General features: G+C 40.6%; 1 protein-coding gene across 2 annotated transcripts; it reads right to left on the reverse strand.

Moving 5' to 3' along the window:
• Window positions 1-678: 678 nt before the first annotated feature.
• On the reverse strand, window positions 679-11,648 carry LOC117271898 (sodium-dependent phosphate transport protein 2A-like). 2 transcript variants are annotated; one of them, XM_078172573.1, is made up of 13 exons: window positions 11,419-11,648; window positions 10,966-11,110; window positions 7,992-8,135; window positions 7,753-7,864; window positions 7,463-7,658; window positions 6,462-6,557; window positions 5,775-5,826; window positions 5,310-5,477; window positions 3,895-4,011; window positions 2,879-3,003; window positions 1,707-1,819; window positions 1,247-1,530; window positions 679-1,070 (listed from the first exon to the last, which is right to left on the reverse strand). In XM_078172573.1, the coding sequence occupies exons 2-13, from the start codon at window positions 11,099-11,101 to the stop codon at window positions 763-765; spliced, it is 1,851 nt and encodes a 616-aa protein (XP_078028699.1). In that variant the 5' UTR covers window positions 11,102-11,110; window positions 11,419-11,648; the 3' UTR covers window positions 679-762. The 2 variants fall into 2 exon arrangements, with proteins under 2 accessions (XP_078028699.1, XP_078028700.1); XM_078172574.1 differs by having other exon boundaries at window positions 10,966-11,118.
• Between the last annotated feature and the right edge of the window lie 3,257 nt (window positions 11,649-14,905).

Here is a 14,905-nt window from a genome sequence, read left to right on the forward strand (position 1 = left end):
AAACTTCCCCACAGGCCGCACATGTCACAGTGTGTGAATTAAACAATATGTGACACTAACAATGAAAAACTGCAGCACCAATAAGTTTTGTTTAAGATCAAGTAACATGACATTCATTCATGTTTGATGATACCTTTTGTAAAATGCATTCCTCTGTAAAAAACAAAACAACATTTCTTGGTTTGATCCTGCCAGCTGGCTGGGGCTCTTCTGTGTGGAGTTAGCATGTTCTCCTACTGGGGTTTTATCCAGAGTCTCTGGCTTCCTCCCACAGTCCAAAGACATGTAGGTTAATTAGTGACTTTAAATTTACCGTCTGTGTGTCATCCCATTGATTGTCTGGCCACCTGTCTAGGGTGTACCCCATCTCTTGCCCAATGTCAGCTAGGATAGCAACCCCCCTCCTCCTCCCGTGAATCTGAACAGTATCACAGGTTACAGACAGTGGATGGGTTGATTTAAAGCCACGGTTGAAAGTCCTCTGACATCAGCTGCGTTAAATATAAGCCAGCCTATTAATGATTATCCCTCTGTATTGTGCTAAGAATCCAAAATGCTGTTTATTAACCATTCATACCTTACTCATCTGAAAGCAGACCATCTGCCTTAAATTTACAGTAACTCACCTCGCAGGTCAATTAGTTGGTGGCAGTTACATTTATGCTGTTTTTCAGCACATGACTGTATCATTTTTATTTATTTTTTTGATGACTTCCTCACAGGTATATTCATGCAACATCTAGCACACCTTAGACACAAGCACTACAAGCGAGTGCTGCTGAATTGAGTGCCCTGATTGTTTGTGTCTTTCTTTATGAACCACACTGCAGCCAAGTTTAATTTGTTGTTCTCTGAAGACACATCGGTTGCTGTGTTTCCTCTGTTGTTTTCCTCATTGTCTTGTAGGTCACAGCATCCATGTTTGTCCAGTTCTCTTTGTTTCTGCCAGCTGTTGTTACTCTCCTGTCCTTCCTCACTCGGCTTCCATTCCTCTCTGACTTTTCTCTCCGTGTTGACAGTAATGCCCTCCAGTGATGTTACCGGGCCATCATTTCCCTTGCAACTCAAACCTGGGAACAAAACATCAAGAGGAGGGTCAGTCTGCAGGGACAGCATCCAGGAAGAGGTAAATCAGTGTCATAATGCAAACAGGAAGTAAGGTGTTTGTATCACAGTGTTAGCTAAGAGGGAACAGATAGAAATGTGATTAAATCATACAGGTAATTCATTTAGATATTATATTTACCTCTTCCCTGCCTGCAACACAGGGTCACCCTGGTGATGAGGTCATCGAGGGGCTGCAGCGAGGTCATCCAAACAGGAAGGAAGTCCCAGTTCTGCAGTCTAAGTGGCAAACAATCAGGTCTGCACACCTGGAGCACGTGTACTGTTACACCAGATATGATCACCATAATGACTGGTACACCAATCCCCGTCATCACCTTCCAACCAGCCATGGAGAGGGCAAACACGAGGGATGGGAGCAGCAGGAAGCAGAGAAGGAGGTACAAAACGGCAAACCAGCGGTACCTGTGTATGTGTGAGTCATGGTAGGTTATCTTATTGTTTAATTCACTGTGGAGATTTATTCAAGAAAACATAGTTTATATTTTTCAGTGACAGAATATTTAGATTTTCCTTGATGGTTCAGCTCCTATGTTTAACACATCTTGTTAAGAGTAAAAACAAATTATTTCTAACTGTACCTAGCAGTGCAGTTGCCAAGTGCACAGGCCATGCGTATGGGTAAACGGGTGGCTGGGATGGGATACCACAGCAGGATACCGAGGAGGTTGAAGAAAAAATGACATAAAGCAACCTGAGACAAAAAAGGTGAGGATAAAGTGAGACATAAAATAACAGAGAGATGGATCTAAAGGAAATTGAGTCAAATGGCATGTGTTGTATAAACTTAAGAGGAAGTATATGACAGAAAACAGAACAGTGTTAAAGGAGGTGAAAGCAGCAGGATGCTTATATTTAGTCATATCACAGTTTCTTTACTGTCAAAAACTACAGTATAAACCCCAGAGAGCAAGCATATGCACAGTTTGTGCCCACTTAAATATGGGAGCTGATTACAAATACCAGTAAACACACAAAAAATACCCCAATTGTAATTTCGAAGAGCCCAAGATGACATCTTCAGGTGTCTTGATTTGTCTGACCATATCATAAAGATATTTCATTTACGGTTATATAAACTGGAGAAATGCAGAAAATGGTACCATTTGAGAAGCTGAACTTTTTTGCTTGAAAAATGACTGAAACAATGAATCAGTTATCATAACTGTTGCGGATACATTTTCTTTTGATTAATGGACTAATTTTTCAGCTCCAGTTTCAAACATATTGCAAACCTTTAAAAGCCTAATATTTAGTGTGCTTAGCAGTGGAACAAAACTTTACGGGAGTGTGACTAAGTGGTTTGTAGACTTTTGCTCAGTGCTTGCCAAGACCACAGTGCTTTTTATGTGGTTTATGTGACGTCTGCGCTCTCTTAGTGTCTCTTAGTGTGTGATGTTTTGGGTGTTGCAGAGCATTGATGTATGGTTCCTATGGTGGTGGTGTTCTGAGTGGTCTGACTGCCAGGACTGGACCGAATGGTTGCCAAGGCTCATGTGTTGGGGGGGGGGGGTATGTTTACACAGTCAGCACTAATAATTGTAGTTGCACTGCAGTCATAGCAGCAGTAATGTCAGTGGTAGTGGGGAAAGAGATGTGGTTTTGTGTGGGTGTTTCAAGAGAAGCTGAAATAAACAGAATGAGTGACAGACAAAGGTGGGTGGGGAGATGGGTTTTATTTGGCACCGCAGAGAGACACAAAGAGCAACTGTGAATGTCAGTTTTATCTGCGTGTGTGTTTGTATGTGTATACCTGTGTGGCAGCAGCTAGTTTATCTCCAGGACTAGCCAGGGCTGCCAGTGTAGCTGTTGTAGTGGTTCCCAGATTGGACCCCAGGGTTAAAGGGTAGGCTCTTTCAATACTGATAACACCGATCCCTGAGGGTTCATAGTGTGATTAACGACAGGTTCTACAGCTGTTGTACGATAGCTTTCATTCTGCATTTGACAAAATCTAGAATATTGGAAATTCAACTTAAAACACAAAATAAAAGAAAGAAGAGATCAGGACACAAGCTGAACTGAAAAAGAAAACAGATCGACTGTACTGTAAACACAGTCAGAACACGTAAGTGCCGAAGGGTCAATATAGGACTCCAAAAATGTTAATGGGTAACAAGGCTTTCATGGAGGTTGTCACATAGACATGCTTCGGGTTAAGCATAGATAGTGGAGCCAATAAGACCACTCACTAGACTTTAAGCAGCCAAGAGTTGTGAGAGGACAGAACATATCAAACATATGAAAGTCCATGCAAATATTTTTAATTTGGCTGAAAGATGAAAAGTAATTAGTCTGTTTTTTGTATATAGCTGATGGCACAATATGAAAGTTAAGATACTTATAAGAATTGATATGTGGGAAACCACACCAAGCAACTTTTTTCTTTTTCTTTTATTTTATGCCTGGGACTGAATTAATCTCCCACACATGGAGGATTTTTAACGAACATGCTTAACCATTATCTGCTGCGGTCCTGTTAATGTTGGACCAGTAGCAGGACAGTGCTGCATCTAACTTGAGACTGTAAAAACACTGAGGTAGTAATTTATTTATGGCTGGAGTCAACAGCAAAAGAGGAAAAAGTTGTGAGAATTTTTTGTTACCAACAGCTTATTACCATGTATAATACATGGTAAATAAAGTAGTAAAACTAATGTGACATTTATGAAATGTGCGGGAAACCCCTATAAAAAAACAATGCGAAGTTCAGGCTGGTAGGCATAAAAATCACTCTATGCATGTTGTGGTTGTGTGCGTATGTATTACCTACGAGGGGAGTGATGGCAGAGGTGAAGACAGAACTACTCTGAACCAAGAAGGTCATGCCTGCTCCGACTAGTAGTGCCAAATATCCTGCCAGCCAGGTGAAAGGGAAGGGGAAATCTACAGGACAGAACAAGACAGGACAGGAGAGGGAATCTTAAAGAGTAATGTGTCCTCCCATACATAATCACTGATAACATTATTCAATTTAATATCGACTTAAAGGGATAGTGCACCCAAAAATGAAAATTCAGCCATTATCTACTCACCTTCATGCCGAGGAAGGCTCTGGTGAAGTTTTAGAGTCCTCACATCCCTTGCGGAGATCGGCGGGGGCAGCGGCCAGCACACCTAATGGCAGACGGCGCCCCAGACTAACGTCCAAGAACACAAAATTGAATCCACAAAGTATCTCCACACTGCTCATCCGTAGTGATCCAAGTGTGCTGCAGCCCCGACATAAAAAGCTGTTTCGAAAAATGTCACATGAACTCTGTTTTTAGCCTCACTGTAGCCTGTAGCTCTGACTGCTTCTCTGTCCAGCGAAAGCATGAGCTTTGCTTAACTATGTTTACATCACGTGACACGTGCGCCGCAGGGGGAGACAACGGTAACCACAGAGCTAAAAGATAATTTGCACTACGGTCTTTTAGCAAAGGACAGCCCAACATGTCTGAAGACTTTGAAATTGAGGAGGAACAGCATTTCTTTGTTGAGCCGTATTTGTTTGAGCCCGAGTATTTGGACGGAACTCAGGCTACTGGACGAAGCAGCCACCGCAGTTCATGAGCCTAACCCTCAGCCAGCCGCAGAATACCGGAGTTGAGCACTGGAAACCTGGTGGTGTAGTTGTTTCAAATGCAAAGCAATGCCAACGGATGAGGAAAGTCTTTGCTGCTCAGACTGGGAATTGGCGATGCCTGCACTTGAGAATCTGGACATCAGTACTGACGAGACTGCTGCTCTTCAGAGACCGTGCATCACCGATCACCCTGAGCGCGCACACGTGAGCACGGAGCACAGAGAAGCAGCCAGAGCTACAGGCTACAGTGAGGCTAAAAACAGAGTTCAAATGATGTTTTTCGAAACAACTTTTTATGTCGGGGCTTCAGGACACTTGGATCACTACGGATGAGCATGTTGGAGATATTTTGTGTTTTCAATTTTGTGTTCTTGGACGTTAGTCTGGGGCGCCGTCTGCCATTAGGTGTGCTAGCCGCTGCCCCCGCCCATCTCCGCAAGGGATGTGAGGACTCTAAGTCTTCACCAGAGCCTTCCTCGGCATGAGGGTGAGTAGATAATGGCTGAATTTTCCATTTTGGGTGCACTATCCCTTTAAGGCTACGATATTCTAAAAAGATTTGCATCTAGCTGTGATGTATTTAGGATAAGAGCTTTATATTTCAACTGTGTATTACCTGTATTAACAACTTTATTAATAACACTGGCTACTTGGCCCTTCAGCAGGGAGTTGAGCAGTTTAACCAGCAGTATCAGACAGCTGCACAGCACCAACAGAGAGCAGGCCAGGAGGATCAGACCTATGGCCAAGTCTGACAAAGTGCAGTCCACAAAGAGATGCCTACCTGGCCAGAGAGACAGACATGTGACATTTGATGTAGTGAACAAGATTGTTTGAGTGAGAAACAAAATATAACTTCCAAGATGTAAAGGGAGGAAAGCTACCCTACAAGAACAACTGACAAACGTAGTAATCAGTGTGTTTAATTTATAGGTTATGTTGATTATTGGCGATTGAGGGTTTAAGATAGTGATTAGAACATGCAAGAAGGGAAAATGTATGAGAGGAGAGATGTTTTTCATTCAAAGAGAGGTTAAAAACTTTAAATCACAGAAATAGGTCAACTGTCAAAATGGCATACATATCAGTGTATGTTCTGAGAGGTTGTGTGTTCCCCAGGATGTGTCATTGTCCTGTCAGCAATGATAAACAGAGCGCAGACTGAGGCAAAGAGATGGCGGGACAATTTTAAAATGCAATATACATAATGTAACAGTAATATTAAATACATTATAATGATAACCACACTTTTAGTTTTGCACATTAAATGTACGAGCATGACGCTTATAACCAAGACGTGTCTTTTCACACAATAACTAAAAGTAAGACAAATATGTCACAGAGCGCCTGGGATGAGAGAAGAAACATGTAACAAATTAACATTAAAAATGGGACATGGTTGGTGCTTCTCAAAGTCAAGGATGCTTCCTTGGTAGGACAGGCCCTTCCAAGTTGGGTCCTACGTAGGCTAGGCAAGACTCCTGCCTAGCATTCAATGAACACACATCGGAACTGGCTAGCGAGTGCCAGGGTGTGCATCATTAAAGATGCCCTGTCCTCAATTCCGGTAAATGGTGTGCAAAGACTTGTGGGTACATCATGCCTGCTGAGGATAGATGCATGTATCCTTGAAAGTTCTCTAGGACTCGGCCCTTGGTCGAATTTAAAGCATCCTTGACATTGGAACAATCCTTTGGCCTCCTTGAAAATTAGCCGTTTAAGGATCCTTCCTTGACTTTGCGAAGTACCAACTGCATCGTACCAGTACCTTTATGGTTGTGCTTTGACACCAGTGCTTCACCAGAGTCTTGTTCCTCACACTCTGGTCTCCAGTAGCGATGGCTGTAATGACTGACTGATCCAGCTACATAGAGAGAATCATGTTGTGAGATTAATTTTACAGTTGGTTAGAATTACAGTTTGTTGCTGCTATCATGTCTAAAGACATTTCACAAGTAGTAAAGTGATAGTGATGGCTGTCTGTCCCATTTGGTAACCAGCTTGTTGGTTTGGGCAAAAACGTTGTTTTTTTTCTCGGCCTAAACTATGCTATGATACACCTTTGTGTCCCTTAATGGGTTGTACATAATGTGTTACTGTCAAAAGTGTTTTGAAAGGCCACATTATCAATTTTCAACTTGTCTTCTTCTTCTATCTGCTGTCTGACATTTTTCTTTATGCCTCCATGCCAGCAATAGCAGTGGCCCATCCATGTTGTAGAATATATAGCTTCTTTGCAGCAACATCTGAATTTTAAGTAATGTCAGCAGTCATTGCTACATGTGAGTCTGGACCAACATGGATATAAACTGTAACTGCAACTTAACTGATGAGAGGCATACAAACGTAAGACGGTAATTCTAGTTTTATCTTGTGCCCCTGAGCACTGTAGCTTCAGTCATTCCTAGTGCTGTTCTCAGTCAAAACTGATGTAGAATAATTGTGGAAGATCTGTTTAATAGGTGACGTTTTCTTAAGAGACCTTTTCCTCTCTGCCTTCTCTACCTGGTTGGGTGTGCAAATTTCATTATATGCCAGTTTTTCAATTTGAAATGGAGGCTGTAATGTTTGCTAAAAACAAGTAATTGATAAAAAGCATTAGATTTGATTGCAAAGCTTTCTAGTATTATTTCTGAAGAACATCTTGATTGTTTCCTATGGAAGTTGTGCTTTCTGTGTCTCCGCCTCTTACTGAATTTGCCTCTGTATCAGTCTTGAACATTTAAAGAAGATATTTCCTGTGTTTCTGGAAATATGCTGGCACAGTACCTGGATAATCATTCCAGTGAGTGGCTCAGTGAGGACTTTCAGGAGTTCAGGAGCTTCTTCTCCAGTACCGAACTGTAGTGTGTCGACCACGACCTGTGACAGTCGCCTCAACATCCCGCTCACAGCTTCCAGAGGGAGAAGCACCAACACAGACAACCAGTTAAAACAGTCGTGGACTGTAGCTCCAGCAAATGCCCTGTAAAAAACATTTCAAGATCTTATTTTTACACAAACATACCTACATATATATAACATACTTTACAGGGGCAAATGCACACACGCAGCTTTACCTTTCAAACTCATCTCTCTCCCCAGCCTGCATTAGAGCAACAATGGTATTGGTGACTGATGTTCCGATGTTGGAGCCCATGATAATAGGAATGGCTGACTGAACATCCAGCACTGTACCAAAGAACATAAGTTTAGTTTGATTATCTGAAATGCCGCCGTTACATGTTTTAAGAAGAAGAATGAATTAAGAATTACCTGCAACTAACATTGTTGTAGAAATGTTAATACTTAAACTCACAACCAGAAGAGACGAGGCTGACTATAATGGAGGTCGAGGTAGAGGAGCTCTGGACTAACACTGTCACCAGTATTCCCACCACCAGCCCTGCCACTGGGTTAGACAGGATGGCATTTTCCTGGAAGATATCTCCTGCTACTCTGCCTGGAAAGGAGAGACAGAAGAAAAGAGACAGACAGGAGGATATCTTTGCTGTTCATAATCAAGCTGAGCATCCATGATAGCAAATAAAACATGCAGCTACATCCAGTATGGGGGTGTAGTTATGTAGAATATGTTGATGAAGAGGAGTAAATGATGAAGGAGATCATAGTCAGAGTGACTAAGTAGTTAACCGCAGCTGTTGCTTAAAACATGAGTTGTTTGCTTTGCAAGAAAATAAGAAGTGTACTTTAGAAAACAAGAACCGTAAGATAAAAACGAGAAGTATGCTATTATCTGATTTAACAGCTGTCGCATTTTTGAATAATCATTTAAGTTAGTGTGTATGTAGTGTCTTCATGGTGACTGTCTTCTAGCAGTAAGCGAAAGAGATATATTTGTGAGACATGATAATCAAGGTGTCATTATATGTGTTGATTTCCTTATTTCGGGGATCTTCCGTAGCTACCAATTACTCTACATCAAAATAGAGTTTCACTTTATTGAAGCTATCTCCACAGAAACATAGCAAGCTAAGCTACAAGAAAATGGCAAAAGTAGTTTGCTACTTGCAAAGCTGCTTTTATTGTTGTTGTTTTTTTACTCGATGTCAAATTAGCATTACCTCAGTGATAAGAAAAACTGTCAGCCAAACAAGTACGCAGGCAATAAAATGTTAAGTTGAACTGTTTATCATAAAATCACAAACTTCCTTCTTTTCTTTTTTTTTTAAGACTTTGTGACATTGAAAATGTCCTCCAATGACATGACATCATCAGTCGGTCCATTGCTGTCTCTCTTCCTCTCTCCTCTTCCTACCTAATGTATTTGTTATGTATCAGTAGGCTGCCTGGCTGTGTCAGTAATTCAGAAACAGAATTCCAAAATTTATTTTCAGTCAAAGTATGATAAAGAAAAGATACTGATATAAACAATAAAAATATCAGACCAAAATGGAAACTTTTTTTTTTGGGGGGGGATGTTATGACATGAAAAAAATCTCCCCTCTCTTCCTACTTAATTCTGTTCTCTCTCTCTGAGCTCTTTTCTTGGCCCTTGTTGTCTCTATTTCTCTAGTGTCCACTGCAAATCCACTAAATATATACATACAGTCTTTGGGCAAGACACGTGACGGACGTGTCAAGAAGTGCAGTGTATCCGATCAGAGGCAGAGTGGGGTGGGTCTTGCCAAGAAAAGCCAATAGCGAAGCAGCAAGCAAAATAAACTGAAGGATTAGTCTGTGATGTCATACGAAAGGGCTTCCCTTCATCTACATGCCTCAGTGTGGCACTGATGTCAGTCACATAACTTATTCTCAGGTTTATTATCCTTACTTCTTTGCAGACCTCAATTAATCAACTTTGCTACTGAAAAGCTATTTGACTCAGAAAGCATTGACGTTACCACCACGCTACTGAGAAGTGTAGTTAAGTTAGTTACTGCCCAACACTGCCTGTTAGTGTGCATGTAATGTTTCAGACAAGACCAGTTCTTGACCAAAAGATACATGAGGAAGTGCAAGAGTTGATGTAATGGAGGACTTGTTTGTTGAAAGCACTCTGCTATACTATAAAAACAGCAAACACTCCCTTGTTAGTGAGCAGCACATTCTCACTCCGACCTCATCACATGTTGACGTTTCATCATAGGCTTTCCTATGACATGCAAGGTACCCTGGGTGCATTGCTTGTTGATGTTCTGGGACACCGTGTGAAGTTCTGCCTGTTACATGCATTGTCGTCTTTCAAAATACACTTCTGGTTTCACAGGAAATTTATCGTTTACTGTCTTTCAACATAAATGCACTGCGTCGGTACAACACCACAAATTGACTTTTGTTTCCTTCAGAAACAAACACACATGGTTGGGTTTACGCCTACACTTAACTAAGTGCAAGTTTAGTCATACCTCTGTGTCACACCATGGGATTCAGATTGTGATTATTACCTCCGCCAAGGAGGTTATGTTTTGACCGGCGTTGGTCTGTTTGTCTGTTTGTTTGTCTGCAAAATAACTCAAAAAGTTATGAACGGATTTTGATGAAATTTTCAGGAAAGGTGGATAATGGGACAAGGCACTGATGATAAAATTTTGGTGGTGATCGGTTGAAGCAAAGTGGATAAAATAATAAATAAAGTCTATGGTCTTACAGCCTCAGCAGCAATTCCAATTTCTAAAGATGGTGAAAATAGCACCATCTGGTGGTCGGAAAGCACGTCTTGTTCTACTTGCTAAATGTTGTTGTAATTCTAAAGTTGAAATTAATGTTCTGTGTTGGAAAAAAAGAAAGTGAAAAATAAAAAAAAAACATTATATTCTGTGTTGGTACAAAATAAAAACGAAATAAATACGCCACAGTGTCTCCATGGTGAAGGCATATATAACCTAATAATGATAGTGATGCAAATAACCTAATTGTGATGCAGGCTGCAAAATCTGATGCAGAGGGGGAGGGAATATCACCTACTTGGCAGAGGTCTGCACTCTCTGAGTGCTTTTCTAGTTTTCACTGATGTAGTTGAACTGCTTATTGTAACCAGTTTTCCTTCATTCATTCATTTTCTGAAACTGCTTATCCAGTTACAAGGTGACAGGCGACTGGAGCCCATCCCAGCTGACAATGGACGAGACTAGATTTACTTACTAAGCTGTTAAGATGTAGTTTACCTGCTTTTCATTGTGGAGTGACTGGTGCTTCACTAAACTACAGTTTGGATGTAGTTTCCACACTACATATTGCTTTATTGAATAATGCATTGAAATGACATTGTGAGTTCTGAGCACTGCCAGGTCTAAAAGTTGATGAAAGATAGTGATAATGGGATTGCTTACCGCCAGCTAGTTGGAAGGCAGAGCTTAAAATGTCAAGGGAGCACACGAAGAGGTACAGGAGCAGGAAGAGAAGAGGGATTTTGCAGAGAGCAGATATCACAGTTTTCACTCGTTGTGTTCCAGCTGGACTTTCCATGGTCAGATCCTGTTTGGCTCAATAATGTCATATTTTTATAAGCAGCAGCAGAATATATAAATACAGTAGTAACGTATATAGTGACAGTAGTGGTGGAAATAGTTGCGATAGCTTTTTGTATTGTCATTTGAAGATTAATACTACTACTGGAGAATACTCTAGTTATACACTGTATTGTGATTTTATTAACATTACAAATTGCACTCACTATGAAAAATACAGCGACCCAAACACACATGAAATAGAGCAAAATACTTTAAATTAGCACTGATATAAGCACATGCAGTAGTTGGTACAAATACTACTGTTCAACATACCTTGGGTTTTGATGAAATGGTACCTCTGGGTCAAAAAGTGAACGCTGACTTAAATTGAAGCTGATAGCAAGAAATAGAGAAACACAAATATAGGGAAATGTTTTGAGTGAAAATATGAGGACAAAAGATTGTTTTTGCCTCATACGCTTCTAATATATAATTTAAAAAACAGGAAAACAGCAGCAAAATGAGACATGGAGACAAGAAAGAGAAGGAAGAGAAAAGAGAAAAGGCAGAAAAAGAAAGGGAGGTGCTACCGTGTCGTGTAGGTTAACTCTGTTAGTGGAGCATGAAGGACTGATGGTATAATGAACAGCTTAGACTCATTCCTTTTTTTTCTGTTAATCCCTCTTTGTCTTCATCTGTAAGCTATCTGTGCACACCTTAGTGTTAGGCCACACTGCCATATGCATGTATTACAAGGATTAAGTCGACTACTGCACAGAAAAGTAAAATGGCAACACCTAGACGCAGACCTGGGCTGGTTATAGTCATGTTTGTTGATTGAAGCATCACCACTACTTTTTTCAAATTGCATCCCAAGATTGAGTAACAGTATTTCGTCAAGTTTTTTGTTTTGTTTTTTCAGATGTGGACACTTGTGAGGTACTGTCATGGCCCTAATGTGTGTGCTCACATCAGGGTTTGGAAGTGTTGAGGCTGTCCCATTTTGCCCTTGTTTCCTGCAAAGATAATAAGACTTTACTTCTTTATAATAAAAAAAATATACATGCAGATATTCTAACAATTTCCCATGGCCTAATACTACAGACTAGTCTTTTTGTGTAACCATCCCAACCAGTCTGTCTCTATGTTGAATACTGAGGCAGGTTCATCTCAGAGTCTCCTCAGTGGTTGCTCTCTCAGGGAAGAGTTGAGGAGGCTGAGGCCATAGTGAGACAGGCGGCTAAGATGAACAAAGTGGAGGCTCTACAGATCATCTTTGAGGATTACAGGGTAAGTTGGACCTGATATAAAGGCACAAACACATTACAAGATATCTTCGTAATGCACTTCCACTGTAAGCGACGGGGGACAAAATCCACTTGAAAAAGTGGTCTTAAAAAAAAATTAACAAATTTCACAGATTGTATGACGGCTCGTTATTTTAAATGACTTACAGTAAGTCAAAGCTGCCCTGAAAGAAAAAAATCACAGCGAGTTGGCAATGAGGTTTTGTATCTTGATTAAATGAATACACCAAGCAAAACATGACTTAATGTTCATGGGCACCTCACTATTGTATTACAACAGACTTGAAACTAGAATTACAGCCCCACGGTTGTATGCCAGGTTCACACTACACAGTATCAGCCGGACTGTAGCCAGACGCAGCGTCGTACAGTGTTGGTTTGGATTGTAGACGACAATGAATGTGTTACCCAAGAATCCATCATTTTATCTTGTGTAGTGTGTCATAATAGACGACAACAGATGCCACATCTGGAACGCCTCAGGACATCCTGACAGAAAGTCAAGCATGTTTAATTTTCTTTTTGTCATTCACGACTTTTCCTGTCACAGCCGTCACTTGGACCAATAGACACATAGAGCAATCTGTTGCCGTGGACAACTGTATGGCAACAACAACCCGGCCTTTTTGATATTTCCTCTAGGGACGTTACCACGACAGAGTGAAAAGGCATGCTGGTGTGAAACAGCAGAGTCACCTAAGCAACCTGGTGAGAACTGCCATTAGCGTCAAGCTAGCAAACAAAGTTATTTCTGTATAATAGAAAAGGATGTAAGGGTGCCAGCTTAATTTGGAACAGACTACATTGGAAACTGGTCATTATTTTTTCATTACCTTTTTTACCTTACCATTTTTCTATTTTCACTTTTAATCCACTCCCATTTGTCATGTTAAGGTTAATCCACTGGGCCATCATTTCAAACTCAACACTTCCTGTATCTGTTTAAAATTAAAGGCCCCTTTATAATTTCGGTTGAGAGAATCCCTACATTTTCTGTACAGGCAGGCACTCGTGGAGGATTCAGTGACTGTCATAGTTTGCATGTGGTGTTTCAGGAGCTACATCTGAAACACCACATGCAAACTATGACAGTCACTGAATGTGGTGTTACATCTGAAACACCACATTCAGTGACTGTCATAGTTTGCATGTGGTGTTTCAGATGTAGCTCCTGCCATCTGGTGGCGCTTTTTATGTTACTACAATAACATTTCAGCTGGGACATGATCAGTCACAGTGACTGAAATAATAGTAATAATTATAAAAACAGAACAAGAATAACCCAGTGACATAATGCATGTCATAAAAGACGACCAGGGATTATTGATCGTGGACCAACTTGTGGTGTGTTATGTCTGTCAGCCAAGCCACAGCATGATTTTATGACTCCACAATTACCTAATCTGACACAGTGACAGTTGGAACAGACAAAAACGCTATGTAGTGGGAGCCTGGCATTACAGTTTAGAGTCTGTGAAAACATGGCTGCTTGTACAAACTTTGACTTTGACTTTTGACTTTTTGGATTTAAAATGTCATCATTATATCTTATTAGATATTTGTGTGAAGTTTTGTCATAATTAGTGTAAGAATTATTATGTTATAGCCTTTGACCTTTAACCAGCAAAATCTAATCAGTTTAATCTTCAGTTAAAGTGGACGTTTGTGTCAAATTTGAAGAAATTCCCTCAAAATATTCTTGAGATATTATATTAACAATAATGACAGAGAAAGGGTCACACTGACTTCGACATTTGACTCTTGACCACCAAAAACAGATCAGTTCATCATTGAATCCAAGTCGATATTTGTGCCAAATCTGAAGAAATTAATTGGGTTGGGGGGTAATAGTGACATTAGTCATTGATGTAAACACAGCTGCTTACGATTGTGATAATGAAGCTGATAGCAGTGAGGAAACATTAATAACTCTGAGCTCCTTCGCTGCACCAGTCTGTGCAGATTAGAACACTCAACAAATCATGTTTTGTTTGTCTCTCTGTGACAGGTTGAAGTGTCCCTGAATCACCTGAAGAGACACATCAGACGCTGTGGAAAGTCAGCTGTGATTCCTTCATACAAGGTCAGCTGTGATTCATTAATGTATTATGTGATCATGGGGGGATGATGAGACAGTGGGCTCCTGGGCACAGATATGCAAAGGGCCCCACTTTGGCTTGCCTAAACTATATGTTTGCACAAAAGCCCTGAGGGTAATTACGGAGTATTCTCATATGCCATACTGGTATTACCTCTGTTTAAAACAGAGAAACTGTTGAGGTACTGAAACCATTTGTTACTGTAATTACTTTGAGTATTTGATTCATTCTATGTATTTGCTGCTGATATTTAACTGTTTTTGTGCGTTACTTTGAGTTTTTTAACAAGTGGCTGGTGATACCACAGGTTCTTCTAGGTCGACAGGTTAGACCAAGAAAGGCAAATCGAGCCCAACTGTATTCTTTGATCAGTTTCTCACCAACTGACATATAAAACAACACCTATGTACAATT

The sequence above is a fragment of the Epinephelus lanceolatus genome, chromosome 11 (assembly GCF_041903045.1).
Source record: "Epinephelus lanceolatus isolate andai-2023 chromosome 11, ASM4190304v1, whole genome shotgun sequence".
Classification (NCBI taxonomy): Eukaryota; Metazoa; Chordata; class Actinopteri; order Perciformes; family Serranidae; genus Epinephelus; species Epinephelus lanceolatus.

Excerpts from the sequence above, each read along its gene's own strand:
- LOC117271898 (XM_078172573.1), bottom strand. The coding sequence starts at position 11,101 with ATGGAAAGTCCAGCTGGAACACAACGAGTGAAAACTGTGATATCTGCT. Across the intron at positions 5,827-6,461 it reads GTCAAAGCACAACCATAAAG|GACAATGACACATCCTGGGG; the intron begins GTACTGGTACGA and ends CATTGCTGACAG. Across the intron at positions 1,820-2,878 it reads AACTAGCTGCTGCCACACAG|GTTGCTTTATGTCATTTTTT; the intron begins GTATACACATAC and ends TTTTTGTCTCAG.